General features: G+C 41.7%; 1 protein-coding gene across 1 annotated transcript in view; it reads left to right on the top strand.

Annotated features, from left to right (window-relative positions):
* The window catches only part of Spats1 (spermatogenesis associated serine rich 1), a 48,551-nt gene that overhangs the window by 32,902 nt on the left and 765 nt on the right, over nucleotides 1-14,884 (top strand). The window contains exon 8 of the mRNA XM_076859504.1: nucleotides 775-890. Within this exon, the coding sequence (XP_076715619.1) occupies nucleotides 775-890 (116 nt within the window). The remainder of the gene's footprint in view (nucleotides 1-774; nucleotides 891-14,884) is intronic.

The following is a 14,884-nucleotide window of genomic DNA, read 5'->3' as shown; positions in this document are numbered from 1 at the left end:
TTAATTTTGTTGCATATGGATTTCCAGTTTTCCAAGCACCATTTGCTGAAGAGGCTATCTTTTCTCCAATATATGTTTTTGGCGCCTTTGTTTAGTATGAGATAACTGTATTTTTATGGGTTTGTCTCTGTGTCCTCTATTCTGCACCACTGGTCTACAAGTCTATTTTGGTGCCAATACCATGCCATTTTAGTTACTATTGCTCTGTAGTATAGTTTAAGGTCTGGTATTGTGATGTCACGTGCTTCACTCTTCTTGCTAAGGATTGCTTAGGCTATTCTGAGTCTCTTCTTTTTTCCAGATGAATCTCATGATTGCTTTTTCTATTTCTATGAGGAATGTCATTGGGATTTTGATTGGAATTGCATTAAATCTGTGTAATGCTTTTGGTATTATGGTCATTTTGACAATATTAATTCTGCCTGTCCAAGAACAAGGGAGATCAGATCTTTCCATCTTCTAAAGTCTTCTTTAATCTCTTTCTTTAGCATTCTGTAGTTTTTATTGTAGAGGTCTTTCACCTCTTTTGTTAGGTTGGCAACCTGGGTGACTTAATGAGACCCTACTTCAAAATAAAAAAATAAATAGGAACTGAGGATGTAGCTTAGTGGTAGAGCACCTCTGGGTTTAACCCCTGGTACCACTGACATAAAAAAAAATTGCACTCTTACTTTATTTCATTTGCTTTTGCATAGTGCCTTCTTATCCACTAGTAGTGCTTGTAAATTTCACATAAGACAAATTCAAACTCAGAGTATTGTCTTCTTTCTGCAGCTTGCCTTTCTGGGTGAAGGAAAAGGCCAATAATTTGAAGAATGAGATAAGAGAGGTGGAGGAACTTGACAACTGGCAGCCCGCAGAGCCCTTGTTACATAGTTTATTCCATTTAGGTGGGTCAAAGAAACTTCAAAAAACAGTATAAAACTGGAGGAATCCAGAAGATCAGGCTTTTGAGAGACTTCACATGGAGAGGAGAGAAAGCCAAGCCTCTCCTAGAATGGATGTGTCTACTGCCCAAGCTGGTCCCCTGGGCAGATGTCATAGCTGTGCATTGAGAGTTGAGTATATTGGTTTGATAACCATTAGTCTTTTTGTTTGGTTTGGTTTGGGTTTTGAGACAGGGACTTACCTTGTTGCTCAGGCTGACCTTGAATTGAGATCCTCCTGCTTCAGCCTCCCGAGATTACATATGTGCACCACTACCCTGGGCCCTGTTAATTTTATAAGGGAACACAACATTTAACTTTGTGCTTCTATCCACAGGTACTTTGGACTTACCAAGACAATCCTGAGCAGAAACAGGCCCACAAAACATGTATTGACTATAGTCTGGCGAGTTTCTTCATTGCTGTTTTTGACAATGTTCTAAATCAATCAAATGTTTGACTCTATTGACTCTGATGTGTTTTGTTTGTATTTTAAAAACTTTCAAACTTATAGAAAAGTTGCAAGAATCATATAATGAACACTACATATCCTTTACCTGGATCTTACAATTATTAGCATTTGTCCAAATTTTTTTCTCTTTCTCTCTCATTACTCTTATTATTTTGCTGAACTTATATTTAAAAGTGATAGGGGGTGGGGTTGTGGATCAGTGATAGAGTGTGTGCCTTGCACATGTAAGGCATTGGGTTTGATCCTCAGTACTGCATAAAAAATAAATAAAGGTATTATGTCCATCTATAACTAAAAAAATTTAAAAATGAGTGACAGATATCATAACCTTTTACACTTATAGACCTGCATACTTCAACATGTTTTTCTTAAGATCAAGGTTGTTCTCTAATAACTATATACAGATATCAGATTCAAGGAATTAAACACAGATACAATACTACTAATATTTAGGCTGTACTTAGTTATATTAAGTTTTTCTAAGGATGCCCTCAAATCAGTGGTAAAATGAAGATATTTTTGAGTGTTTTAGTCTCTTCAGACTTTTGTAATAGAATAATAATAAACTGGGTGGCTTATAAACAACAGGATTTTGATTGGTTATGGAAGCTGGGAAGTCCAGGCTCAAGGCACTGCAATTTGGTGTCTGGTGAGGGCCTGCCTTCTGGTTTATAGACAGTATCTACTTGCTGTGTCCATATGCTGGAAGGGCCAAGTTAGCTTTCTGGGTTTTTTCTTTCTTTTTTTCTTTTGATACTGGGGATTGAACATAGGGGTGCTTAATCCTTGAGCTACATCTCCAGCTTCCCCATCCTTTATAAATTTTTTTTACAATATGTTTTTTAGTTGCTGATGGACCTTTATTTGTTTATATGTTGTGCTAAGAATCAAACCCAGTGCCTCACATATGCTAGGCAAGTGCTCTACCACTGAGCCACAACCCCAGTCCCTATTTTTGTTTTAGTTTTTGATTTAGGGTCTCAATACGTTTGTAAGGCTGGCCTCAAACTTAGGATCCTTCTGCCTCAGCCTCTCAAGTCCTTGGGATTATAGGTCTGCACCACCATACCCAGCCTCTGGGCTCTCATTTATAGAGGCATTGATTGCATTCCTTCCTAATGGCCTCACTTCCTCATAGCATCATGTTGGGGGATAGATTTCAACATATAAGTTTCAGGGGAAACATAAACATTCAGACCACAGCATTATTTTTTGGTAAAACTATTCTCATTTTATTTATTTTTCTTCTCTCTCTCTCTCTCTCTCTCTCTCTCTCTCTTTTTGCCAAAACTTATTCTCATTTTATTAATACTTTGGTATTTTTCCCAATATTCACTTGGTACATGCTGGAGAAATGTCAAGGCTGGATGTACACCAGGTCATTAATAATATTGCCCTGGAGCTCCATTCCCGTTCTGGTATTGTCTACACAGCCAAGCAGGGTGAGAGCTCTGTGACCACTGTTATGGGACTTAGGACCTCCCATCAATTGTACGAGAAGCTACCACAGTGGGAACAAAAGTCTACCATGAACAGTCACACTACAACAAAGCCACACTACTGCTTCTTGGCATGCTCATGACCAATCTCCTTTTCCACTAGGAAGACCCCATTGGTTGGTCAATGAGCACTACAGACCTGGTCTCATTATCCCCTTAGTGTGTCAAAATGTTCACTATTTATTGTCTCTAGAATACAGAATGCCGAAGCTGGGCTAAGTACAAAGAGTGATGGAAGTAGGTTCAGAACCCAGCACATTCATTCTACCTTCACAGGTACCATTAGACTAGTTAGCAAAGAATACGGGGCCTACCGCCTGTGACTGTGCTGACTGCTCCTTGGGATGAGATCAGCATACACCTGTGCTAATTCTCTGGCCCCTGGGTCTCTCCCCACAACAAAATCCAGAAAAGAAAATATAACCATAACTTAGGAAACAAAAAAGGGGGTTGCCAACATGTTAACCAGAACATAAAAAAGAATATATAAAAAAGTCAACTTTAACATCCGGTGTGGGCGGATAACAGAGGACACAATATAGAGCAACCCAAAAGATTCTGCAGGAACTTTCTGATGGGATTTTCTAGGTGGCACGGAAGTTGCTCTCAGATGGTACTCTGCTCTTTTGGAAGAAAGGAGTTCTACAGAGTAAAGGTGTTAAGGAATATGACCGCAATATAGTTTTGTAATGCCAGATTCATGGGACCCCAATAGACCTCCAGGAGCCAAATCCGATGCAATCACACAAGAGTCGTTATTGCAAGCTTGAGCCTGGACTAACAACCGTTTCTGATGCAGCGGTCCTGAGGAGTAAGTCCTGGTCCTTTGTTCAGTGAAGATTTATAGGTTTTTTTGGGATACTCTATGCATCACAACATCACACAGCAAATCATTTCACACTTTGGGAAAGTCAAACAGCAACTCTTAACATTGATTATTAGCACATTCACTGGTGGGAACAAGTTGGATAGGGGTGATTGGTTAGTACAAGAGGGAGATTCGTTTGAACTGATTGGTTTAATCCACCAGGAGTGTTTTAATCCGTGAGGAGCGTACGTGCTAAACAACATGGTTTCCCAACATGTTATCTACCACCATAAACTACTGGGGAGTCATCTGGCATCCCAGGTATTTTCTCTTGTCTCATGCTGATTGGTGGTTGCTGGGGGTTGCTATGGGTCCTCACCTAGCTTAACTGAGTCAGAGATGCCTGGCACCTGAGATCTCTCCTGTTATTTTCAGACCAACAACTCAGCAGGGTGGGTAGTGTTTAGGAGTGCTCTGTGGGTTTTTCCAAGGACAAGGGTCATGCCCCCTTCCTTGGACAGGCTTTGCTCTAAGGTAGGCTGGTTTCTCAAAAATGGAGTCACAACAGTTTCTCAGTTTCAGAAGGTTTGTAGTAGGCTCTGGTTTTCAGAGGTCTCTAAGTTCGTAGGTATTATTCTAAACTTGAGTAACTATGATAACACACACACACACACACACCACACACCTCTTGGATTTGTTTATGTAATTCATTGTCAAAGTGATTTTTCATTGTCTGAATTTGATGAATAATGTCTTCCTTGAGACTCCAGATCATCTGAAGCATGTATTTCCTGAACTCTTTGTCTGACATTCCATCAGCTGCAGATATTACCTCATCTAATGTTGAATTGACCTGTATTGTTTGTGGTCCTTTCTTTCCTTGTCTTTTCATACTGCTCATGATTCTTTCTAGCTTTGTGAAACTGTTGAGCTAATGTTTTTCCCCTTATATATTTGTATTGTTCTTGAATAGCTCCAATATCCCTCTTTTTCGGAGAAAGACAATGTTAACAGATCCCAATATCAACAGTACATTATCTAAGGACAAGTTTTCATTATTAATACATTTATAGTTAGATTCTAAGACTATAGATATTGGATTTAATTATTACTTAAGAATATATTCCTTAGTTTCATAAAAGGCGTACCATATCTGGTGGCATATAGAAAACTTAATTTCAGACGAAGGATGTTATACTTAAAGAGAAAGGAGTGAGGGAATGAGGTTAAACTAACTTAGCACCTTTGGAGAACTCTAACCACTCGTAATTTATGGAAGAATGTATAGACTCAACCTCCTATTTAGATAGTTACCCTATGTATAGATAGCAAAAGTTAGGAGATTGAAAGTGGTATAGAGAGAATATGAATTAAAAAAAAAAGAAAAGAAAAGAAATAACAAGGAAGAAAAGAGAAATAAGAGAAGGGAAAGGGAAGTAAGATAGAAATACAGAAAAAAATGGGGGGGAGGTGGGGTATATGCAATTCCTCTATATTATATTACTTTGGTAATTCAGTTGTTCATGCTCAGTTCTTGGTTTCACATATGCTGAAGTTGTGGAAGAGAGAGAAGAAAAGAGAAAGAGAGGAAAAAAAAAAAGTCTCTTAGAACACTGTTTTCCTTGCTTCCAGTAGGTGGCGTTGTCTATTCCTAGTTTGAGCCTCTGTATTCAGGGTGGTGGGTATAGCCAGTGTGAAGGGAAATGAGCTTCCACCTGTATCTTCCCTACTCTAGTCTCTGAGGTAGAAACCAGGTGCCTCTACAGTTGTTGTTTTGTGTTGATAGCTACAATCCCCAAAAGCTTGTGGGAAATATTTTGAGTTATCACAGCTAAGGGTGGGGGAGTTGGAAACCGGGTACCTGGATCAGCCGCCACTGTGCTGGTAGCCACACCCACTTTGATGGGTTTTAAGGGTTGATGGGCTTCCTGGAGACTAGCGCTCGGGGCGGGACCGGACTTCCTCCTCTGGTCTGGCTGGCGGCTGGCGCCTTCCTGCTCCGGTCTGGCTGGGCGGCTGGCGCGGCTTCCTGCTCCAGTCTGGCTGGGCGGCTGTCGCGGCTTCCTGCTCCGGTCTACACACCTCAAACTATTAAACGACTGGAGGCCTAGAGCTCAGGACTAAAAGTCACCCCTAGAAATTGACCATTTCCATTGCGTTTGATGTTGTCTCTGGGGCACATCTCAGTTGCCAGGTCTTATTCCATGGCACCCCAATAGCTGGCATGCCGCAGTCTGGTTGGGCACAAATCACGAGCCACTCAAGCAGGAACAAACTTTATTTCTGAACTCCCCCGAACGCCATCCACGCGGCCCTCCCAGGGCCACCACACACCAACCGGAACACCCTCCACCGGAACTTCACCAATCAACGCGAACTCCCCAGGAATCCCTGCAAGAACTCCAAAGTAGCGGGCGCGAACTCCCCAGGAATCCCCGCGAGAATTCCAAAGTAGCGGGCGCCCGAGGCGGACAGCAGGGGTCTATATACAATTGAATACACAGCCTGTTTCAATCTAGCATCATCCAGTCACAGCAATTATAGACAGCTTAACTTAATTATCATCATCTTAATGGCTCACCTCTCAACCATTACAGCATCTCCCCCTTCTGTTTAATTAAATACCAAGTATGTGGCTTAGGGACTGTGCCTGTCTTAGGTTGTCCAATACTATGGGTCCTTACCTGTCATCGGATGAGCTGACCTCAAGGCATCAGCCTCCTGTCTTAGGTTGGTACCATTGCAATTGGATCTTACCCGTCATTGACTACTGGTCCATCATACAGCCGTACTTGTGGATAGGCCTTTGCACCAGTGCGGGGGGTGAGGTTCTTTGCCTCACCTCTGTTGGCCCCCAAATTTGGCCTTTCTGATTTCCAAAGTAATTTTTATTGTCTCAGTGACCCCTCCTGAAAACCTAATCCATGTCTGTCTGTTCCTTGATCTATTTGTATTGGTGCTGCTATACCTTGTTCTTGTTCTCCTAATCTTTTTCCTTTCCTAAAACCTTGTCTAGCCATAATAGTGGGCACATTTGGATTGATGTTATTTGTTAATGTCAAACCTAATTAATCTAGGACATCTCGTCCCCATAAATTTATAGGAAGATGATCCAATACATATGGCTGTATAGTTCCTTCACATCCTTCAGGATCCTTTCAATCTAATACCATTGCACTTCTATGGGGATTAGTTGCCACTCCTAGGCCTCAAAGCATTTGAGTGGCTTGTTGTAACGGCCGATGTTTTGGCCATTCTTGACGAGAGATGATGCTAAGGTTTGCACCTGTATCCAGTAGCCCATTAAATTCATGTCCTTGAATATTTAGTTTTAGCATGGGTCGAGAATCTAAATTTAAAGAAAGCATAGCCCAATCTACACCTGTGGAGCCTAATCCCCTGGAACCTCTTTCTATAGTACGGCTGGAAAATTTATCATGTAGGCTGGTTATTATTAATAACTGTGCTATTCTATCTCCTGGTGAAATTACTGATATACCCCTTTGAGAACTGGCTATAATTTTTATTTCACCTTCATAATTGGGATCAATTACCCCAGGACTTATCATAAGTCCTTTTATAGTAGAAGAACTGCGTCCCAATAATAAGCCTACTGTTCCTTGGGGAAGAGGTCCTTTTACCCCTGTGGGAATGATTTGAACTCCCATCTCTGGAGTTAGTACTGCTCTGGTGGAGGCGCAGATGTCCAGCCCTACGCTCCCTCTGGTTTGTCTGATGAGAGATCTAATGGATAATGTGTCCTGGGCACTACCCTGATGGTGTTGCTGGGTTCCTCCATTGCCCCGTATATTTGTGGTCATGGGCCCCGGAGCATTGGGCCCCCTGTCCATTTTTTGGCAATGGAGCCTGATGCTTTTCTCCACGATATCCTGGGTAAACACCTGGTCCTTGTCCGTTTTTTGATAACAGAGTACATTCTATGGTGGTTTGAGAACGGCATTCGTTAGCCCAATGTCTCCCTCTACGGCATCATGGGCAAATACCCAGTGTTCTACCCCTTTGATACCTAGTTTTGTTAAGCCCTCCTCCTATGGGGCAACTCCTTTTAAAATGTCCTGTTTGTTCACAATTGTAGCATGTTTTTGGCCTGGCATCTAAAGCCTGTTGTACTGCAGCTGCCAAGACTTGCCCTTGTTCATTAATGTCTCTACATAATTTAATATATGTGTTTAAATCTTTATGTTTCCATGGTCTAATGACCTCCTTGCACCATTTGTTTGCTTGCTCATAGGCTAGCTGTTTAATTAATGGCATTGCTTGCTCTGTATCCCCAAAAACTCTGGTAGCTGTTTGAATAAGCCTATCTACAAATTCAGCGTAAGGTTCATTAGCTCCTTGTATTACCTTAGATAATTGACCTTGTAAATCTCCATATCCTTGTAAAGTCTTCCATGCCCTAACCGCATCTTCAGCAATTTGTGAGTATATGGCAGGATCATATGCAATTTGTTGCTGCTGACCCTCATAAGGTCCTTTTCCTAACAACATATCTAGATTCCTCTGAGGATAACCAGCTGCTGCATTTCGCCTAGCCATCTCCGTGCAAAATTCCTCATTGGCAACCTTCCATAACGGGTATTGTCCTCCATTTAGCACAGATTTGCACATACTGGTCCAATCTGCTGGCATCATGTCCAAGTTAGTAATGGATTTGACCATGCTTACAGTGAAGGGTGCTTGGGGACCCTAGGTTGTTACAGCCTCTTTTAATTGCTTCACTGTTTTGAAATCTAAAGCACGGTGAATTCGTTGCCCTCCTGTCTGCTCAAGTACAGGGCATGCTAATCTTTGAGATCCTGTCTCAGGATCCCATCTATCAACTACGGGGGTTGGGGGCCCCCCAGCATATGTTGTCTCCATAGGTGGAGCTGTTGGTTGGACACTCATGCCCTCTGGTGATAGAAAGGTGTTAGTAGCAGCCTCCTGTTGTAACTTTTCCCCTGATAGCCCTTCCTCCTCTAAACTTTTTTCTTTTGTCTGACTAACTCGAGAGACTTTCTCTTTTACTTGATGTAAGATGTCTTCTCCTAGACTAAGCAAACAAAGATTGTATCAACGTCCATAATGGTAATGTGCCAACTGGCAGAGTTCCTGGGCTTTCCTTTTGTATCTTTTTTAAATCTTCACCATGATGGTTCCATTGTGATATATTTAACAACCCCTCTTTAATGAACCATGGGCTACACCTTTGTATTGTCTTAACGTATGCCCTACCTGTTCTTGATTTTACTGAGATGCCTCCTTCTTCTAGCACTTTACTTAATGCTCTTTCGGTTTGGTTATTAATTTTTAATTCTATATTTCCGTGATGAAGATACCCCTCACTAAGATAATGCAAAACAAAACCGAGACAAAATGAAACAAAAATGGAACAAAAATTCATTATATCAGCCTTTCTATCCTCCTGAAATGTCCATCCGTCCTTTCTCCCTATCTGTTCCTCAGACGCAAATAGTTTTTCCTCAGATGTGAGCGGTTTTTCTTCGGTCCCACCCATCTCCAAGGACTGGCAACTTAAAACAAAAGCGAAACAAAATGAAAGAAGAATCTTTAAATGGTTACCCATTCTCTCGCCTTCCCTCAAGGGCGAGCAATTTCACTTACCTCCAAGCTTCAGGCGGTCCCCGCATAGGCCACCAAATGCCGCAGTCTGGCTGGGCACAAACCACGAGCCACTCAAGCGGGAACAAACTTTATTTCTGAACTCCCCTGAACGCCATCCATGCGGCCCTCCTAGGGACACCAAACACCAACCGGAACTCCCTCCACTGGAACTTCACCCACCAACGCGAAAACTCCCCAGGAATCCCCAGAGAACTCCAAAGTAGTGGCGCCTGAGTCGGACAGCAGGGGTCTATATACAATTGAATACACAGCCTGTTTCAATCTAGCATCATCCAGTCACAGCAATTATAGACAGCTTAACTTAATTATCATCATCTTAATGGCTCCCTTCCCAACCATTACTTCTGGCAAAATGCCAGGGGCCATTCCGACTTGGCTGTGGCTCTCAGCACTGGCAGATGAAAAGTTCCACTGACAGCTTTGGGTGAGACCTGGGTATGTGTGTGTTGGTGAGACAAAGTCACAGAGAAAGGCCAGATGGGAAAAGCATGTGCGTGTCATGGCAGTTCAGCTTTTCTTCTCTGCAGGTACCAAGAAGTTGAATCTTTAGATGTGAATGTCCCATTCACTGCACTACTTTAGATTCTTTGGTAAATAAACACATGTGTGTGTTCATTTTTTATTTTCAATAGCGAACAATTAATATGAACAATCTGCACATGATTATTTACAAGTAAATCCTTAGAGTAACAACTTTACAAGTAAGTCCTTAGAGTAATATAAGATATTCTAATTTCAATTCCTGGAAAAATAAAAACAGAAGGGAAAATTGTGTTATACAGCTATTGGCACTTAAAGTCCAAATCAGCTACATGATAATTTCAAGACTTTTTTTAGTCTCTGACATTCTGAGTTATCAAAATATTAATACATTAGTGTTTATCTTACTCCATTTTGGGTTCCTATACAGAATGCCTGCAGCTGGGCTAAGTACAAAGACAAGAGCTTTATTTTACTCACAGTTCCAGAGGCTGAAAGTCCAAGGTTGAGTGGTCCCACCCGATTGGCTTTTAGTAGGCCTTCTGGCTACATAATAACATAGCAGAGGGCATCATATGTCAGGAGCTCACATGGCCAGAGATGAAACAAGAGATCAGGGAGGGGCCAGCATATGCTTTTCTGTAACAACCTGCTTTCATGGGAACTAATCCTCCCTGCAAGACCTAGCCAGCTTTAGCCTTTGAGCATGGACAGCCACACCCTGCAACACCTCCTATGAAGCCCCAGCTCTTGAAGGTCCCATCACTTTTCAATTCCATTGTGTAAGGGACTAACCCTCCAGCACATGAATTTTTAGTGGACAAGCCATATTTCAACCATAGCAGGTGTTAAATTTCTAAAATTCCACAAAGAATTTATGAATATTCTGTAGGATTCCACTAATTGTCCACACTTCTAACATGAGGAATTTGGTTTGGTTAGACTGTTTCCTTTGGCCCCTATGTATTTGACTTTCAAAAGCTAGATAGGTGAAAGCATTGCTTACAGAACTTGACTTTGTATTTTTGAGTTAGAATCCCTGAAGATCATGTAGCAGCCTAGAGATGCTTTTCTTTTCTGGCTGGAACATCAAGAGGGAGAGAGAATAGCTTGATATATTAATATCTTCACTCAGGACTGAGCAATGTGCCAGATGAGGGATAGTATAATTTTTAGGGGGTCTATGGTTTAAGTTCCCGTTAACTCTAGGAAAGGAAAAGGGAATCCATTGAGATGACTGGTATCCTTCCAATACTAGGGAGTTCTAGAAAGAACTATGGCCTGATGCCACCCTGAGGAGCAGAGAGGCCACTGCTGCTTTGAGAGCTAACACTGAGACTCCTAAACCTGGATTTTGTAAGACTACTTCAATGAAAAGCAAGCATTTCTAGGTTTTGCATGAAGGAGTACAGCTTCATATTAAATAAGCAGCCAAATATTACAACACCTTGTTTTCTGAGGAAATGTGTCTGCCTCCACCAAATGTAGAGAAGGTACAGGGACAGCTGATGGAACCAAGTAAGTGTGGGGATGATCACCTGGTTACAAATATGCCTTTTTGGCTGGGCACAGCATGGGCATGAAGTAAAAATGGAGAGTTCTGTTAAAAAAGAGTATAGACTAGATACCCTAGATACTTAGATAAATTAGATACCCTAGACACAGATAATACTAGCAATTCTTTTTCTGAAATTCAAACTGAACTGAGAGTTCTGTATTTCTGTTTGCCATTTGTGACAAGGTATAGGGAGGTGGTAGAAATAGATGCATTTGGAGGACGTAGTGTGGGGGAAAGTGGTAAGACTGGAGGATGGCTTGGCTTCAGGAGGGAAAGAGTATGGCAGGAGGAAAAGCGGCCATTGGGGGATGGTGGTGCTGTTTCCAGGGCTACCTCTAGCTCATGTGGCCTCTTTACATAGCTTGAGAAAGACATGCTTCCAAAAGAAACAGCTGGTAAATATGCACCTGGGTGAGCTGTGTGCAAGCTGGATTTCAGCCCCTATTTGCTCATTGTGCAGTGAACTTTTTATACAACCAAACGTGGTCACCCTGTGCTCTTCCCTGAAATAAGAAATTCTGGGGAAGTACAGGTTTTCTGGGAGAAGGTCAGCATTGGGCGAGTTGATTTTGAGGGTCCTGTGATACACACAAGTGGAACTGCCCAAGTTGTAGTTAGGCATAGAAATTGAGGTCTGGATATATGCATGTGAAAAACAAACACTTCTGTGAAAACTGTGCCATGTGTATTTGGGGTCTAGATATTCATTACCCAATTAGAATGTTGATCCCAAACTGAGCAATGAGCTCGAATTGACCTTTGAACCTCAGAGACCTGAGGAAAAGCAAATTCTCTTTGGGAGCACTTCTCCACTTCAGGGCACAGGGGATCCCTAGAAATGAGACCCACATAAAGCTGGTGTGGTGGCACATGCCTGTAATCCCAGTGGCTCTGGAGGCTGAGAAAGGAGCCAGTCTCAGCAACAGTGAGGCGCTAAGCAATTCAGTGAGATCCTGTCTCGAACTAAAATACAAAATAGGGCTGAGGATGTGGCTCAGTGGTTGAGAGCCCATGAGTTCAATCCCTAGTACCAAAAAAAAAAGATGTGAAAAAATTACAAATTATAATTGGACCCACCATAAGGGAAGAGTCAACAGATGGAACTCAAGCCAGTTTAGGTGATTAACCATATTGAGCAATATGATACCAATTACCAGGATCATGGTGCACAAAATCCCATTTTGTAGTAACCTGACACCCAGGGGTTAGCTTTTTCCAGAGTTGGCTAATTGACATTAAAGGGAGGTTTAGGGATGGTAATCTGAGACTTGGGTGGGGCTAGAGGACTTGTCTTTTGAAATTGTGTTTTCGAGGCAGGACAGATTTTTAAATTGTATGTTTACTTGGGGGAGATGAGGAAGAATTCAGGGGTGACTGACCCTGCCCCCCAACTGTGCTTTGTGTTGCCTTGACTATTGCTTCTAATTTAAGTTCTTTCCTTCATAGAATCTTTGGTGGTATAAGAAAAAAATGGATGAGAGGGAAACTAGAATTTTTCATGTTTTCCTTAGTTAAGTAAATGTCAACCCATTCAGAACCAGCTCCCCAGAAAATGATGAGGGGTGGGGGAGTGGGGGACAATGCAGCCTAAAAAAATCCCTTTATAAGTTGGATGGCTCATCCAACCGCTTTTTCTTGAGCCATAATTTCCCAAATGGTGTTTCTTGCATGCGTGGGTATGAGAAAGAAAGGTTTGTAAGGTCAGATTAGTTTGGATGTGCTTTATTTAAAAAAAAAAAAGGAATGTATTAGCTTCTTATGGCTGCCATAACAAAGTACTATAAACTGAGTGGTTTAAAACAAGAGAAATTTATTCTCTCATAATTCCGGAGGCTAAGAGTGTAAAGTTAAGATGTCAGCAGGGTTGGTTCCTTCTTGGAGGCTCAGGGAAAGGATGTAACCCATGCCTCTCTCTTAGTCTCTGGTGGTTGAACATATCTATTTGAGAAAACAATTCAACCCACAATAGGGTCTAGGGAAAAAAAATCTCAAAAATCGAATCAGATGTATTTTACAATTTCTTACAGGTTTTACTTTTTGTGATTCTACAAGAGGGAAGGCAGCATGATGCTTTTCTGAAACTCAAGTACTCTGAAAAAATGTTTATGTTTATGGAGTTATCTCATATGACTAGTGTTCTGAGGGACATTTCGGAAACAGTATCTTGGGTGAGTGAGGAAAAAGTACAGCTAGTTTCTCATTAAGCCTGTTAAGATGTGGTCACTCATTTTTGCTATGTGGCCTAATGACTATAGTCTGGCTGCCTGATGGCAGTTGCTTCTTTTGGCTGTCCTGCCTTGGGGTGGAGATGGAATCTTTGTGGGAGCTCTCATTCTCACTGGTGAGTATGGGGTGATATGGTAGAGGAGACAGGCCAATTCAGGCCATCCTGAAGACCACATATTCATTTTCTGGTGTTTATGGCTATGGGGCTGTGGTTTCAGATATCCCAGAACTTTCATGATGTTGCATTTTCTGAACCTTGAAAGGGGCATAGTATCTGCACACTCAAAAATGCTTTGGAGGATAGATGACAGGGCTGCTCTGTTTGGATGGGTTGGTTATGTGATATATGCCTCTAGAGGCCCTGTTCACATTATACATGTGGTAGATCTAAATTTCTTATAGTAGAGTGGTCTGTTTTCAAAACATCTCTATTTTGTGACAACTTTTTTTTTCCCCAGCAAGTGACATTAAAGTGTCTTGAGGAAGAGGCACCCTTTTCTAGTTGGCAGGAAAGTGGCAATGGTATAGTTAGTGGTCCTAAGTGTGAAGAAGAAGCCATTGTGGACTCTTGGAATGTTAGATATGAATGGGCTCAGAGAAAGGACTGGTCCCAACTCTGTTAGGACTCTAGCTTACAAGTAACAGAAACCCAGTTTCAACTGGCTAAAACCAAAAGGGGAACAAATTAATGATCAGAACACAAGAATAAGGATGTAGCTGGGACTCTGGAACATACAGATCCAGGGACTCTTAACAAGGCTGGGTCCTCTTCAGTCTCTCTACACCTTTCTTCTGCTCCTTTCAATATATCTGTGACCTGCTTTCTTCCTATCTTAGTCTCCATAGTCCAAAACACTGGTAGATAATTCCTGGGTGTCCTAGGTTAGAGGGTGTCCTAGCTCTTCTTTCCCCTTCAGCTACCATTGCATCAATAAAATTTAGGTAAAAAATTATCATAAACCTAAACCCCCTAAATTTCCAGCTCTTGTAGAAGAGGAAAATGGAGAAAGAAATATAAAGAGAAAGCCACTATATAAATACTCAGAGCTGTTTCTTGATTCACTAACTAAATATTTTCATAGTTTTCAGGGCTGGTGCCAAAAAGATGTTCTGAAACAGTGAAGAAGACTGTGTTATTGGGAGTTAGGATGGCAGAGAGCTTGACAATCTCTACCTCATTGGGTTTTGGTTATATTTCAATCTATGCCCCTCGACCCCTGCCAATTTGTGAAGTAGGTATTCTTAGCTCCATTTTTCAGATGAGGATGC

Source organism: Callospermophilus lateralis, chromosome 6, assembly GCF_048772815.1.
Source record: "Callospermophilus lateralis isolate mCalLat2 chromosome 6, mCalLat2.hap1, whole genome shotgun sequence".
Lineage (NCBI taxonomy): Eukaryota > Metazoa > Chordata > Mammalia > Rodentia > Sciuridae > Callospermophilus > Callospermophilus lateralis.
Note: the sequence above shows the minus strand (reverse complement) of the source record. Positions and strands in the feature narration are given on the sequence as shown.